General features: G+C 49.0%; 2 protein-coding genes across 7 annotated transcripts in view; one reads left to right on the forward strand and one right to left on the reverse strand.

Moving 5' to 3' along the window:
- Positions 1 to 2779: 2779 nt before the first annotated feature.
- Positions 2780 to 3532, reverse strand: LOC132337207 (splicing factor 3B subunit 4-like). Its single transcript, XM_059865536.1, has one exon. It carries the CDS (start codon positions 3530 to 3532, stop codon positions 2780 to 2782), a length of 753 nt encoding a protein of 250 aa, XP_059721519.1.
- Positions 3270 to 16365, forward strand: part of ZNF618 (zinc finger protein 618) — a 148649-nt gene continuing 135553 nt past the window's right edge. For all 6 annotated transcript variants that reach the window (XM_059865461.1, XM_059865462.1, XM_059865463.1 and 3 more), the window contains exon 1: positions 3270 to 3581. In XM_059865461.1, coding sequence (XP_059721444.1) covers positions 3531 to 3581 — 51 coding nt within the window. In that variant the 5' untranslated portion in view covers positions 3270 to 3530. The remainder of the gene's footprint in view (positions 3582 to 16365) is intronic.

Here is a 16365-nt window from a genome sequence, read left to right on the forward strand (position 1 = left end):
CAGCCCAGTAAAAGATTCTCAAGCCTGCAGAACCAGCCCTTGCATGTATGTGCACTGTCATGATCTTTAATCATACTATCACTTAGGATTACTGCAGCCAGGACACCCTTACTAGCTCATGGGAGGTGGGTGTCCTACCAGGATGGCATTCCCAGTCTGAGATGACTACAGAGCTTCCCTGGGAAGGTGAAGATGCTGCTTCATCTTAAGGGGAGGAAAGGAGGGAGAAGTCACTGAGTTACCTCTGGCAAGCCCAGTGCCATGCAGATGCTGATGTCCCAGGAGAAATTCAACCTTTTCAGGCTGGGAATCCCACAGAGGTGTGAGCACCACTGTCCTCTCTGCCTGCAGACACCAGAAACTGGAGTAAGAAAAGTGACTGACCTTTCTTGGAAAGCGTGCTCTGAAATGTGTCTGGAGAGCTCCTGGCTGCAATGGGCCTGTCAGCAGCTGTTATCTGGGGAAGGTGTCTGAGGGCACTTCAAAATAAGGATGTGGGTTTTCAGGCTTTGGTCACTGATCATGAGGAAGTTTTGAGAGACAAAGCCAAAATTTGGTACCAGTCAGGACAGAAGAGCCCATTGGATGCTATTGGAGTGGCAAGACTAAAGCATCTGTCCCAAACAGGTCACCTCATCAGAAGGGACTTCAGTCTGAGTGATCTCACTCTGACAGGAAAAAAACATGCTTGGAATTTCCCAGACCTAATCCATACAAATTTGCTAATCAAGGATTTCTTGACTTGAAGGATTTCTGCATTGGACCTCACCCCACCGGAGGAGAAGGGGCTGTCCCTCAGGCAGGAGGGGTCACCAGTGATGGGGTTTGTTGTGTCTGAACAGCACGAGATTGGCAGCAGGAACACAGGTGGATTCTAAGGGCTGGTTTCACAAAGCCAGGACCAACCAGCAGCCAAATCCCTCAGGAGGGAGGCTTTGAACTCTGAGATCTGACCCAGAACAGGGATCTCTCCCCTCTGGACCCCCAACCCCTCCACCCAGAGCAATATCTGTGTTTGCTGAGCAGTCAAGGCAGACTGCAAAGCCATTGCAGAAACATGCATAGCAGAGATCTGGCTGGGGTCTCTGAGTTTCACAGCTGGCACTCCTTTTCTGCGTCTATTCTGTCTCCATGACCAGAAAAAATGGGAGGTTTGGGCTGAGGAAGCTCAGACAGCTCAAACATTGTCCTTCCAGAGGGAAGAGGGTCCTCAAAAGAAGGTGAAGGTATGATTTATCCGCACGGTTCGTGGACATGGGAGGCAGGAGGCTTTTCCATGTTACAAATGGATCAAATGGAAGACAAACAGGGTCAGGCTCAAAGTGAGAAGGTGACGAATAGTTGGCCAAAGTCACCATGAGCTGTGATGGGCTCTCCAGTGCTGAAGATGCTTCAAAGCACCCAGGGATGGCTTGAAATGTTCCCTCAGCCACCAGGGACACAGCGGGACAGGCATCTTTTACCTCCAGGCTTTGGCTTTTGGAGGTCAGTGAGAGGGTTCCCAAAGACAAAGGGATGTTGAGAGTATCTCCAAGCTTCTCCCCGTCCTGCAAACTCTATGTCAAAATGACATTTTCCCCAAACCCTCCTCAAACATTTGTTGAACACCAAATTTTGCTTTAGTCTGTTCCACGGGGGATTCCTCCTGGCTGCGATTCATGCCAGCCTGGGGCTGAAATCTCGTGAGTGGTTTCTGCTTCTTGACTTCCCACATCCCTTCTAAGCTCATTCGGAAAACATCTTCCCTTGCCCAACATCTCCACCAATTCCCCTGCCCCTTTGTTTTAATTTAGCTCTGTAATTACATTATCTGACCATACAGCGATTTGGAATGAAATCTGCATAAAAGATATTAAGAAAAATAAATCTGCGTTTTGCAATATCTTTGAAGTTATCTTTAGGCTGGGCAACAAGAGCAAAATCAGCATTTGGCTTTCGACAAATCCTTGGTTTTCTGGAGCTCTTGGGAAAGACAGTTTCATGGGCTGGGGCAGGAAAATTCACAAGTTCAGATTATTTTATTAATACTATTAATAACTATTTTTGGCACTGCTTCACAAGGAAGAAAACACCAGGTATGTATGAGATGTAATTATGTTTATAGTTAATGCTGTGTGCTTTCCAGGGGAAGAAAAGCACTACTTTTTTTCCTTTTCTTTTTGGAGGAAATTAACTAAGTTTGCTGACAAAATTAGCAAAGTTTGCTGAGCGGCAATGAGCGTTGTGACCACGTGGTGAGGAACAGCTCTTTGTGGAAGGACAGGGTGTCGGGATGAGTTTTGTGCGAGGGTAGAGAAAGGCTTTCCCCTGTTTTGTGTTGTGGCAAAACACATGGGGGGACCAAGAGATGGGAGCTTCAAGGCTAAAACGGCAGGGGGTGATTTCAGCCCTGAGTGTGCTGTGGGGGGAAGAAAGAGTTGGGGGAGAGGAGGAAGTGTGATGCTGCCCAAGCCATTTGGACAATCATGGAATCACAGACTTTCCTGAGATGGAAGAAACCAACAAGGATCCCCCAGCCCAGCCCCTTTCCCTGACCCCTCACCAACCCCAACCTGGGCATCCCTGTCAGCGCTGTCCAAAGGCTCCTGGAGCTCTGGCAGCCTCGGGGCCGTGCCCATTCCTGGGGAGCCTGGGCAGTGCCAGCACCCTCTGGGGGAAGAACCTTGCCCTGAGCTCCAGCCTGACCCTCCCTGACACAGCTCCAGCGGTTCCCTCGTGTCCCTTCTGGCGGGCCATCTGTCCCCTCTTACCCCGCGTCCCTTCAGATGCCGAGTCGTCCCTAGACCCTTCCCCACGTGCTCAATGAGGTGTATGAGGGGTACGAGGCCTGGGGAAGCCGTACGGGACCCCGGCTCTCCCCGCAGCTCCCACCCGCCGGGCTCTCGCCCCTTGCCCGGCCCGGGGGACTCTCCCCGCGCTGGGCCAAGGTCCGTGGGGCCCGGGAGGGGCCGGGGTCCGCAGCCCGCACCCCGCCGCACACACACCCACCGCGGGACACCTCCCGGGGGGCGCCGCGGCGCGGAGCGGCCCCACGGCGCCAGCGGCCCCGCGCCCGCCGGGCGGCGGCCGGGCCGGGCCGGGCTGCGCGGTGCCCGGTGCGGGGGCGGAGGGCAGCGCGGGGCCGGCCGGGCGGGCGGCGGGGCTCCCGCGCCGGGCCAGACTCAGCCCCTTTCTCCCGGCGCCGCCGGCTGCGAGCGCGCTGCGGCTGGAGCTGCCCCCAGAGCGGCTCGTGATGGCGGCGGCGCGGGCTCGGCAGCGGGAGGCGCCCGCCCAGCCCTGCGCGCCGCGCCGCTAGCGGCAGCGCCCGTGCCCGCGGCGGCCGCCCCGGCCCATGCCCCGGGGGGAAGGGGGGCTGCAGCAGCCCGGCGAGCCGCCCACCCGCGCAGCGGGGGCATCGCCCCCACTCGCCGCTCCTGGGAGGGCGGAAAGGAGGCAGCAGCGGCGGCGGCGGCGGCGGCGGTGGCTTTGTGCGCGGCGGGCGGATCGCAGGCCGCGGCGGCGCGGGGCTCGCCTCCTCCCGCCCCAGCCCCATGAACCAGCCGGACGGCTCCGCTCCGGCGGCGGCGGCGGCGGCAGCGCAGGTACGCGGCGGCCGGGCGGCGTGTCCCCGGGGGGAGGCGGAGGGAGCGGGGAGGAAGGGAACGGAAGGGAAGGGAAGGAGGGAGGGCGGCAGCCGCAGCCGCCCCGTCGCGGAGCCCCGGCGGCGCTTTGGCGCAGTGCGCGGGGGCAGCGCCGGCAGCGGCTCCTCGGACCCCGCGGTGCCGGAGCCCGCGGCCGCTCGGACCGGGCGGAAAACAAAGCGGAGCTCAGCAGCCATGTCGGGGACGAGCCGCCCCTCGGCCCGGCCCGGCCCCGCACCCCGGCCCGGCCCGGCCCGGCCCGGCCCCGCCGCACCCCGCGCCCCTTCCCGGCCCTTTTTCTTTTTCTTTTTCTTTTCCTTTTTTTTTTTTTTTTTTTTAATATATTTTTAATCCTCCTTCTCTAAATTTTTCCTCCGGAACGTTTTTTTTTTTTTTTTCCCCCATTTTTTTTTCCATTAAAACGATGCCACCTAGAGGAGACTATTTCCTAAATTAAAAAAAAAAATTGAAAAAAAAAAAGAAAAAAAAAAAAAGGAAATATTCTGCTATTTTAAAATTTTTTCCCAGAAAGTTGGGGCCGGATCCCCCATGTTGGGGTTCCTCCGATAGCTTCCGCAGCGCCCCGCAAATTTCGTGTGTGTCCCTTTGGAGCCAAAGCCCAGCTCATGGAAATGAAAATTAAACAGGAATTTGAATGAATTCAGGTTTTTCTTCCTCCACCCCCATTTTCTGGAGAAAAACGGAGCCTGGGAGCAGCAGAGTGCTGGGAAAGGAAAGTGAGTCAAGTTTTTGGTGGCCCCCCCGGGTGAGCTGCAGGGAGGGATTAGTTTGGGAAAGTGGGAGAATTGCTGTTCCGGAGCAATTAGGAATTGGGCTTCATTGTAATTTTGAACTTGTGCAGCAAGCTCTGCCAAAACTCAGGGTTCAATTTTTTTTTCCTTTTTGCTGCAGTGCTTAAAGTTATTTTGTTTGAAATGAGAAGTTTTGCAGGAAAATGAAGAACCCAGAAAATTTGCTGTGGACACACCCAAATTTTTTTTTTTTTTTTTTTTTTTTTTTTTTTTGGTGATTTTGGATTTCATGCAAAACTGCTGTTAAACAATGAGGTTCTAAACACAGTCCAAGAAAACACGAGGGCAAACAAAATTAAGAGTCAAATGTCAGTTTTATTTTAGAATTTCTTGGCTTTTTGGATGGTTTCTCCCGGCATAATTAAAACAGTTTCCAGCATTTAATTTCCTACTTCTTTTGTAGAGAAGAAAATTTCCATACTATGGTTTTTAGATTTTTTTTTTTTCCCCCTTCTTTTTTTAAACACACTGTAATAACTCCATGTCCTATGGCTCACATAAATCTAATATTTACACAGGTTTATTATAAGGTCCGCCATGATATTATGAATATGCATAATTAACAATATTGTGAAAAAATAATTGCAGATTTTGTGATTTTCATTTTTTTTCAAACTGAAGTGCCTTTAAAGGGCTCAGCCATGATATTTTTCACAATTTCAAAATCCTTTTTCTCCTTGACTGTTAAAGCCTTGCTGGAGTTTGAATTGAATTTTTTTTTTCCATTATTATTTTTGGTGGGGTTTTTCTTAATTGTTTTGTTTGTTTGTTTGTTTTAAATGCTGTCCTATCCTTATTATTTTGCTGTTACAGAGTGCCTGTGAGTTCTGGACTGTGCACACACTGGTTTATTATTGTAGGGTTGCCCTTGAATACTGGGGTCTTGGTATTGATCTTTTTAAAAATAAATAACAAAAGAGCACTGAAACATGCATTGTTTCAAGAAAAAAGCAATCTAGGAGAGCTACATGGCCTTTCCACCCAAAAGTGGGGGAGGGAGAGGAAGGGAGAGATTAGGTCAACATTGAGTTTTACCAACCTTGACACAGTATTCTCTCTAAAATGGGGACAAAATAGCAAGATGGCTGGCTCCACAGCTGCAGCAGTTTGGATTTTTTTTTTCTTTTTGAAAAAAAGCATTTTTAAATTTTAAACTCCAAAGTGAGTTTCTGGAGCTGCAGGGCACCCACCAGCAAAGGCTGAAATCTGGGTGCTGCACAAAATAAAATTAAATTTCAAACCAGAATGAATTTTTAATTTTGAATCTCAAATCCCTGAAAAGTTTTTTGGTTTTCTTTTGGTTTTTTTTTTTTTTTTTTTTTTTTTTTGGTTTTGATTTTCTGTTCCCTGTAATTTGATATTTGATGGAAATCAGAAAGGAGTGGCTGGTGAATTCAGGGTTCGGGGGCTGTTTTCACTTTTCTCCCCTTTATTTGTTTCATGTTTTGAGTGTTTCAAAGCGGGGGGGGGGGAAATGGAAAAAATTTGCAAAGCAGGATAACTCTTGGGTGGAGGAAGAAATACTCCAAAATGTCAACTCCATATTTTTATTTTTGCATTTATTTGCCCCCAGCCCCCCCGAAGGGGACCCACCCTCTTCCTGAATCCCTTTTTTAGCAAATAATGGAGCGGGAGGCCGGTGCCAGCCTGGCCGTGGTGCACTTAGAGCCGGGTGGCACATCTGGGTAAAAATTACACAGAATGCTCCAAATTGGATTAAACAATCCTGGAGAATATTTTATCCATGGTTTCATCCAGGAAGCTGTAGCCTGGTGGCTTTTCTGTGTTCTTACCCTCCAAGAATTCCCTTCCTTGAGCTGCACCCCAGAACTTTTACTACAGTATCACTGTACCCCAAGAAACTGTTCAGCTGTAATTTTTTTTTTTTTTAAGGTTTCATACATTTTTTTCTCGTGTGAATCAGACCTTTTGATGCTGCTTTTCCTTTGCCTTGCCACACTCCTGGAGATGTGGGGAGCATCCCCGTGGATTTGGAATTTGGGATCTGGGGGGGATGCACTGATGGGTGCTGCATTTTAATTGGAATTAATGACCACGCCTCAGTTCTGGGGTCAGAGTGCCAGCTGTGCCAATGATGCCTTTTGAATTTCTCCTGAAGCAGAGGGGTGGAAGCTGAGGAGGCCTGGACTGGAGGTGTTCTCAGCAGCACTGGGGGCGAGGCTGTGTCCTCCTGCATGGGGATGCTGTGGGAACTGCAACCCTTCCCATCTTTAACTCCCTGGGGAGCTGCAGCTTTCCAGCACCAGCTCCTGCTGCTGGCGTTGTTACGGGTCTGAATCTCACCTTTCTGCCTGTCCTTCCAGCACAAACCTGCTCCTGCCTGGAAAAGATTTCATAATTTTTCATTGCAGTCTGCCTTCAGGGGGATTTTTTCCCCCTTTTTTTTTCTTCTGGAAAGTTGATCAATATTTTATCCTTTTCAAAATTACTGTTGGCAGCCTGGAAGGGAAAGGGGAGGGAGGGAGCTCAGCTGAGTGATACCAACAGATTTCTTGTGACATAACTGAAATGTATTTTTTAAAAAAGAAAAATTTCCAGGACCTCATTTTCAGTGACATATTTTCATCCCAGAATGAAAACAGACATAATATTATTAAAGTAGTAGATAATATTTATACAAATGCTGTATAAAACCTTGGGAGGTTATTGCATGACTCCAGGATAATTTAAATATATATCACTGCCATAATGCAACGCTGGGAATAGTTCAGTTCATGGGTGCAGTCACGTGGCCCCAGTGATGCACAGTCAAGTTTGCAATTATGCAAGTGCAGGAGTGAAATTAGAGTGGAATTAGTGTTCTAAAAATTTGATTAATTTAATTTTAATTTTATTTTGCAGGGTAGAGGGTTGAAACCTGCTCTAAGAGTCATGCTGATACAGAGTCAGAATTTGTGCCCACTGTGCCAGGGCAGCTCAGGCTGGAGCTCAGGGCAAGGTTCTTCCCCCAGAGGGTGCTGGCACTGCCCAGGCTCCCCAGGGAATGGGCACGGCCCCGAGGCTGCCAGAGCTCCAGGAGCCTTTGGACAGCGCTGCCAGGGATGCCCAGGTTGGGGCTGGTGGGGTCTGGGCAGGGACAGGGGCTGGGCTGGGCTGGGGGATCCCTGTGGGTCCCTTCCAGCTCAGGATATTCTGTGGGTCAATAATTCTTTGGATGCTGTGCCTGTTCAAGGATTTCCACCTTCCCACCATGGCATGGCAGGACTTGGTACAAGGTCCGGGATGCTGCTCGTGGTTGTGGTGCCCGTGGCACAGGCCCCCCTGGCACAGGCCCCCCTGGCACAGGCCCCCCTGGCACAGCCTCCCTGGACAGGTCCTGCTGGGCCATGCTGGCTCTGGGTCCATGGCAGTGTTGGGTCCCTGGCAGTGCCCATGGAGCCCCTGGTGGCCTCTACTTGAGCATTCTCAGCTTGAGCATGGCTCAGATTTCGGTAGTGGCACAGGGAGTGTGCCAGCCAGCCCAGGGTGCTGCGGGATAAGGGTGTGCAGAAGTGTGGCACTTCCCAAGGGTTTCTGCATCTTCCATTCCCTGTGGGTGCTTCCCTGGGCTCTTTGCTTGCTCCAGTTCATGCTTGGATCCCTGCAGGTGGTAATTTGTGTGCTGGGAGCTGTAAAACAGACAAGGGTGGTCCTGCAGATGTGGGGAGCCGCCCCAAAATGTGAGTTTTGTCAGAGGTTTGCCAGATCAGGCACTATTTGTACATCATGTACTAAGTGGGGTGAGGGGAAGAGGTGCCTGGGCAGGGGCTGCCAGTGCTGCTGGAGGCTGGGCGTGTTCTTGGTAAGGGACGTGGGGAAATGGCCCCAGGAGATATTTATTTCTTGCAATTTCCACATTTCTGTGCATCCAGCATTGTGCATATTTGGAATTTCACATTTATGGGTTCCATTTGGCCATACCATGTTTTCTGGGGAAGAAGTTTCTAATTTTTAAAGGTCTTTTATGGATTAATTGCTAGTCATCTGCCTCCTTTTTGCTTTTGTTTGGTTCCTTGAATGTCTCTTGATTATTTTGTACTCTGTGATGCCAATTTAGTGGTTAACTAGTATGCAAACTACATCTGGACGTGTTGACTTTGCATTAACAATCATTGATTTGTCTGGAACAAGGGAATAGAAATGAATGCTGCTGTTTACCATGGATAGTATATGAAAAATAACCATTTGCAATGTGCCTTTCATCAGGGCACAGGGCTCTGGTGCAGCTTGTCACAGTGGCTCTGCCTCATCATGTGAGAGCTGAATTTTGAAACCACGGCACCAGGAAAAGGGACTGGGGATGGCAGGGGCTCCTGCTGTGTGGGGAAGGTGCCCTGTATAGGGGCAGCTCCTGGTGACTTTGGTTAGCTCTGGTGGCAGTGGAAGTGGGGTAAAGTTGTAACAGAGAGGGAGTGGAAAAACATGAGTCTGTGTAATACATGATATGTAACATATAATATACCCCAGATGTACAGAGCTTTTAGCATGGGAACGTAACCAAGAGGATGCAGAATTTAATAATCAAAAAGAATAAGCAGAAGGTTGAGTTGATGGTGGCTTCAGTAACAGCTGTTTCTCCCCAAAACCTGTGGCTGCAGATGTGTGGAGGGCTCTGGGTGGAGCAGGGTTTGGTGCCTGCTGTCCCTGCTGGCCCTGGGGAAGCTGGGATGTGGCTGTGGCTGTTCAGGTGACCCTGGGGTGTGGGAGGCATTGCTGCACACTTGTGTCTCCTTTGGAAGAGGGGAAAGGCTCAGCAGATGCTCTTTCTGCAGAGGAGGTCTCTCCCCAAGATGTGCTGAAGACATCAAAGCTGCCTTGCACTCGCTCCTTGGTGTTCCAAGGTACAGTCAAGTGGTCTCTTGGTTGAGCTTTGATGTTCAGACCTTGAGTCCATTGGATCCACTCATCCCTGGACCTTTTCTGCTGTCTCCTGCTGAGGGCTTTCACTGCTGCTGCTGGGGCAGGATGCTCAGTGTCAGTGTTGGTCATCCTTTGGGCTGGGCTCAGCAGTGAGTTGCTTTCCACACTGAAATTGTTTTGCCCATGCTGGAACATGCAAATGATGGACACAGGTCATCTCCTGAAATGTGGGGTTTGTACTCCAGCACTAGTGAGAGTGTAAATGCACGGGGAAGTCTGGGCAAGCTGCATGGTGGCTGAGCTACTTGGGTTTCACTTGTTGGATTCTCCCAAAGCGAGCAGTGGCAGAAAAAAGAGATTAAATCAAGAAAATTCTCCCCTGTGCTCATTGACAGTGCAGAGAAGCTTTGTATTCTGAATGGTGCATTTGGGCAAGGAGGCATCATGGAGGGCACGAGCAGCGTGGCAGTGATACAGGTGGATTAGAATCCATCCCCTTAATTAAACCCCCTCTGTACCCATGGAGAAGAGTTCTTGTGCTGTGTGCTTTCCAGATTTTTGGCAGTTGAGTGGCAGTTAGCTCTGGTTCACTGACTGCAAGGGCTTGTGCCAGCACGCCGGGAGCTCTTGCTCCAGCTGGGATGCTGCCTGGGGCAGCCTGGGGAGCAGGGACAGGGTGGGGGGCACAGGGCATGTTCTTCCTGCCTTTGATGGGGTCAGACCAGCTTGATCCCTTGCCTGTGCCTCCCTGGGTGTGGCCTTGGCCGAGGCCAGAGTCCCACCCTGCCAGGTGATGGGACTTGCGGTTGATGGAGCTGTGCTGCCTCTGGAGAAGCTGGAGACCATCTGGCTCTTCTGGGGTGAAACTGCAGAGCCCTGGGTTAGCCTGGCATGGGGCTGTCCCCATAGCAAGGGCCAAGGGTGGCCAAGCCTTGTGCTTTTTGGTGGTGGGAGCAGTGTCACCACACCAATCCCTCTGCTAGAGCAGCTTTCCTTGGGAGTCCCTCCCTTTATTTCCCTCACCTGTATTTCCAGGGCACTCCAGTGTGTGCTTAGAAAGGTTTCTCTGCTGTACGGTACCTGCAAAGATTTCATTATATAGGCAAGGCTTTCCTTGCTTGTGATTCCCAACACTCCTGCTTGTTTCATGTCTATATTTGGCTGGTGTAATGTGGAAAAAAAGGCTGGAAGTGGTGAAGTAGAGACTGGAGAATTTGCCTGCACTGATAAGGGGCTGACAAAGGGAAACATGAATGTCAGAGTGTGGAGCAGAGAGAAGCTGCTGGAGCCTGGAGGAGCTGCCATAGGTATTTGAGGGATCAATACCTGTGCTGTGTTTGTGCATGTGGATATGCCTGGGACACTCCTGGATGCATTGAGGTTCTTGGGTGGGTCTGGGATGCTGCAAGGGATGTTGGGTCCATACTGTGCCTGGACCAGGAAAACAGGAGCTCCGTGGTGTTTTCTGCCCTGGTTTAGAATTCAAGGATGTTATCACACAGGGTTTGATATCTCAGCAACTGACAGAAGTGAGAGCAGCCAGGTATGTCAGAGCTTACCTCTGGCAGTGAGCTGAGCCAGGCTGGATGGGCCAGATGTGCTCACATGCCAGTGCTGGTGTCCTGATGGCACTACTATGTCTCCAGGCTCTTCAGGATTTAATATTTGTTGTGATTTCATTTTACTAGATACACACAGGCAGCAGTAATCTTATGGAAGTTAATTTTTTGCTCTGCATGGGTGTAGGTATCCTTTTCTGCCTGAAAATAGCAGCAGAAGTCAGTTTTCAGAAGTTGGGTGTGCTTGCATTGAAGGGCCATCATTTACTGCTTCCACTATGTTGAGAACAATTTCAGTGCAAGTATTTAATTGCTTTAGACCTATTTTTAGAAATATTAAACCTCAGTTTTCAGAGCTGCAACCAAAGCTAGCAGCTCTGCTGGTGTGGGAGAACCAGGAGGCGAACGTGGAGGAAAACCTGGGGCAACGTGGGCTGGGAGCAGGGCAGGGTGTGGGTGCTGCAGAGCCTTTGGGGTGCACCCTTGAAGTCGAGTCGTCTGTATTTTGGTGAGATTTTTTTTTTCACTACTATTTTATTTACTTGGTTACACGAGGAGAGAATGAGTGAATGAAAGCCGTTTCCAGCAGTACAATTTGTACAGTTTCTTGAGTTAAGTTTGCAGGCTGGTGGATGTAGCTTGGAGGCTGAGCTGGGAGCATCCAGAGAACAGTGTGCAGGCAGCACCAGTAGGGTTCTGGCTCAAAACCCAAGAATAGCTCCTGCTTTTCTGGGTGTAAATCTGTCACTTGAGGTCTGATGTGCCTTACTCTGTGGGCTGCAAATCCTGAGCTTGCACTGGTGTTGGTGAGATATTTGTGATTTTGAGGGTGGAAAGAGAGTTGTAAGAAGGCAGGATAATTATTGGCTGGGAATAAAACACCTTTTTGAATTTGTGCATGCATTTTGGAAACCTTTGTAGGGAGTGATGGCTGGATTTGGATCAGCCTGGTGGCAGGGGGATCTGAAAATCCCCTTGGGAATCACTGGGATTTCTCTTTGCAGTCAGGGGATGCTATTGAAGATGCTGAGGGGCAATGGCAGTGGCAGTGACACCAGGGGACAGGCTGGGACCTGGCCTTTGGTGGCCCTGGGGTTGGACTGGCAGGGCTGAAGTTGGACTTCACCAGGGAAGGAATTAATGGAAGACCACCAGGAAGGTTGCCCTGGGGTGTGTTTTGACTTGACTTCAGGGCATCTCTCCATTTATGGTTAGTGCTACTGAGGTAACTGCTCATTAACTCCAAGGGAGGCATGCTTTTACTGTCTTACGTGCCTTTATTTTAGAGGCCTTTAAATTTGGCTGGTTGGTGATAACAGCACTTGGAATTGGCATTTCTGCTCCATGGGGTTTGTTAGGATGTGCCAGAGACACAGCCTGGCAGGGGACCTGCTGTGCCTGGAGCTGGGGAGGGCACTGGGTGAGAAATAAAAAATATAAATGTACCCAGAGAGCCACAGTGCATCCCAAGGGAGCCTGGCTGCTGTGCTGCTCCTGGGGCTGCTGGCAGATGCCAGGGGATGTGGGAGAGTCTCCTGGAACATTTATTGGAGAACAGCACCCCAGAGGGTGCTGGCACTGCCCAGGCTCCCCAGGGAATGGGCATGGCCCCGAGGCTGCCAGAGCTCCAGGAGCTGCCAGGGATGCCCAGGCTGGGGTTGGTGGGGAGTCTGGGCAGGGCCAGGGGCTGGGCTGGGGGATCCCTGTGGATTTCTTCCAGCTGTGGATATTCTCTGGGATCCACATGGAGGGAATAGCAGTGCCCTTTGTAAATGAGAAAAAACCCTCAAAATTGAGGTCCCTTTTCCTGAAATCTTGGTGGTTTTTTTTTTTAGTTTTTGGGGGTTTTTTGTTTGTTTGTTTGTTGTTATTGTTGGGGGCTTATTTTCTTTTTTTTTTTTTTCCTATGTAATCTGATTTGGTTTAGTTGCCAGAAAGTAGATTTGCTGAGAGTGCTGCGTTTGCTTTTGGTTCCTGATAAGGTGGAGGAGATAAGTCCCATGTTGTGTTGTGGCTGTTTGTTTGTGTGAGTGGGAAATGTTTGTGCTTCCCTCCTTTGACAGGGAGCTCCTGGCCGTCCTCCTGCAGCATAAACACTGCTTGTGATTGGAGTTCATAATGTGAGATTTAAAATGTATAAAATGAAATTTCCTGTCTGCTTTAAGCAGACATATGTCTACAGTTTGCAAATTAACCTAATTAAATATATATGTAGAAATTTATGATATTCAGCTCCTAGCACAAGGTATGCAATTAGCATCTTTGCCAGCAAGGAATTTTCCATTTCTGTCTTGACTTTTCCTCATAGGAGATGTGGTTTGGGGTTTTTTTAAATTTTTTTTTATTTTTAATCTTCAATCTCTAATTTTTGTTCTGCTTTGGAATTCACTTGGGGACGAGTCCTGTGGGGATTTAGACTTGTGGTTAAATTTCCCTACAAGCAGATTTGACTGAAGTTAGTGAAACATTCCCTAATTCCTGGGCTCCAGCCTGTCCCTTTGCCTCTGCAGGACAGGAGGAGTTTGTTTTGTTATGAGAATATCATGAGCAAAATAGCATTCTGGAGGAGAAAATTGCATTTTAATATTTACATTTTTCAAGGCTCTTCCTTCCTCCCACCCAAAAATAGCAAAAAAAAAAAAAAAAAAATCTGTCTCCTCTTGATTTATGGAATTTTCAAGTGTTTGGCCAATGTTGTTTCCAAAAGACCCCATCCCTCTACCTGAGCTGTCTCTATCGCAGGAGGGCCCTACACCAGCAGTACAAACCCATTGTTACGACCTCTCACTAAGCAATATTCTGGCACCAGCAATACTACTTTTAGTTCCTTTTCTGCCAGAGTGTTGGGTTGGAGTTTTTTTAATATTTAAAGTTTGATCATGTTAGAATAGTTTCCTATATAAATAATAATTTGGTCTATTTTGCATATCAATAGTTGACTCCATTTTCTTTACAAAAAGCCTTTTTTTCCCCACAAACATCCCCACTGTTCCAGCCCAGAAGGTACTCTTTATTAGCCAAACCAACCAAGTCATGACGTTCCCAGCTCAGCTATTTTAATGATCCCACAAACCCAAAAAAGCAGTAGGAAATTTTTCAGAAGCAAACTGCAGAAACTTTTCTTTTTTTCTTTTTGGGACATCATAAGTTTTCAACTTTCTGTCCAATTATTTTTGTTACATTTTTCCAAGCTTCAGGCTGTAAACTCAAAGAATTTGGAACTGTTCTTTCTTCCTGGAGATTATTTAGGGGTGTCAAAGGTGGCCCAGTGCTGGATGGAAGAGCCGAGGGCTCGGCAAACATGCTGCCTTCATTCCTAATTTCTGTGCAAGATCTATTGATAGATAATTCTGTGCAAGATCTATTGATAATTCTGCATGGGCAAGGTGACATGTTGGATCATGACCATTTTCCCCCCTTGGACACCTCCACAAGTCTCTCCTCCTGCATTTTCCTTTGACTTTCTGCACTGCTGTGTTTCCCATCTCACTATTTCAAGGCAGAGGTAATTTTGCTCTCAGCTCTGTCCCTTTGCAGGAGCTCTCTGCTCTCCCAGGTTGAGCTCCTTGGTGTCTCCTGCCCTCCCTGGGTGTTTCTGTGCCCTCTCCATTACAGGGATGCCTTTTCAAAGGCCATCAGCAGCTCTGATTCCCAATCCTCCATCACCAGGTGTTGTGAGGTGACCAACTCCATAAATTAGAAGAAGAAAAGGCTGATGCAGGCTGGTTTTGGAGTTTCCTTGTGAGCCTGCAGCCTTGTCAGCTACCCCATACTCAGACCCTTTGTAGCTCCAGCTATGGGACACATGATTTGCTGTCAGAGCTGTATTTTCCACTGCTTCAGGTGTTTCTTGCTCACCTCAGTGCCGTGCCCGCTTTGGAGGCTCCTCGGATCTTGTCCCAGGATGTGCTGCAGCCCCTTGGGATGTGGATTTTCCATAGCGTGGCATTACCCACCACCAAGGCAATCATTTGGATAATTGCAGCATCTGCAATTTATTTAGGCAAATAGGGGGCTGAAAAATATTTGCTTTTGCTTGCTTGTGGGATTTATTTTTAGGGTTTAGCTTTGTGCTTTGGGAAGCAAAGCTGAGCCATCCTGGTGTCCCTTTTCCCTGAGGTGCTCTTTGGGGCTGTTCTGGCCACCCTGTCCACGGCACAGGAGGTTGCCTGGCTGGATCACCCTTCTTGCCCTTGTCTGCTCCCTGGTTTTGTTCAGCAGTCTCTGTGCAGGTGGATCACCGGGCTCTGGGTGAAGCTTTATGCACAGCCACATTTCTGTCCCTGCTCCCATAATGAGTCGCTGGGTCCATCGGAGGCCCTCAGCTGCTGCAGAGGTGCCCCTGAGCCTCCTGCCTTGCTTGGGTGAGTGCTGGTGGCTCATTTGGGCACCTGGGTGTGCTCCAGGGGCTGCTTTCCCTGCGCTGTTCCCTCCCCAGCCCCGCCCGGCGCTCAGAGCAGATGGCTGTGGAACCCCACTGTGATGATGAACTGTTCCTGCCCTTTATTTTCCCTCTCTTAATCAGTGGTTAATCAATGAGGTGACTTCTTACTCCATCCTGTGCATGTGAAAGTGCTGTGAGTGCACTTGCCAAGAGAGCCTTCGCAGAGCAAACTCTTCTGGAAGCCTTTGGAAGTCTGGGCGCGCCACGCCCTGTTCTACCTGCAACTGCCTCTGCCAGCAGGGCTCAGCACCCAGTGACCTTGGCTGCAGGAGCCAGAGTGACTCCTGGTGTTCCTTTCTAATCCATGGGAACACTTTTAATTATTCTGTTTTGTTTCTGGCTTTTTTTTTTTTTTTTAATTACTGTTTATAGTAATTTTTCTGCCACAAAAATGAAGTTCTGCAGTTCCTTGGAGCCTTTTGAAACAGTGGGGTCACATTCAGTGCTAGCTGGGTCATAGGTGGACAGCAGTGATTTTGGGGGTGCTGGGTGATTTTAATACCTTAATGCCTTTCAGACTTTTGGCTGGATGCTGTTGGGTCCTGGAGATTTTTAGTTTTTTGCTGTTGATTTTGCTAAGCAATCTGCAGCTTTTCCTGGTGACCCCACAGTTTGAGGCAGATGCTCCCCTCCTTCCTCATGAAGGAAGAGTCCAGGAAGGGAAGTGCTGAGCCCTATCACAAATGAGCACTGGTGCAAAGAAGTTGAATTTCTATCCTGTTGTTTTATCTTTCTTCATTACTTTATTTATACCAGAATCTGGCAGATTTCTGGTGCTTGTGTGTTTGGTTATTAATTTTTTTTCCCTTCAGTGCCCTGTTTCTCAAAGTCTTTTTCTGGATTGACTCTTTTATGGCTTTAAGTGTAGCTTCCTTGAGTTTATATTCTGCTAATTTGGATTTCTTTCTGAGGGCGTCTTTTTATTTCTAATGGCCTTCTCCACTCTGCTGTTAAACTATGATTTTTGTTTAACAAACCCCCTTTGGTAGGTGATAATCATCTCCAAGTTTTCCACCTCACCTGCAAGGCCTTTTAGCTGCTCCATTAACACTCTTAACAAATTTTCTTGT

The sequence above is a fragment of the Haemorhous mexicanus genome, chromosome 21 (assembly GCF_027477595.1).
Source record: "Haemorhous mexicanus isolate bHaeMex1 chromosome 21, bHaeMex1.pri, whole genome shotgun sequence".
In the NCBI taxonomy this organism is placed as follows: domain Eukaryota; kingdom Metazoa; phylum Chordata; class Aves; order Passeriformes; family Fringillidae; genus Haemorhous; species Haemorhous mexicanus.

Bases quoted from the DNA above. Each gene is read 5' to 3' on its own strand.
- LOC132337207 (XM_059865536.1), bottom strand. From the start codon at position 3,532: ATGGGGCTGGGGCGGGAGGAGGCGAGCCCCGCGCCGCCGCGGCCTGCG.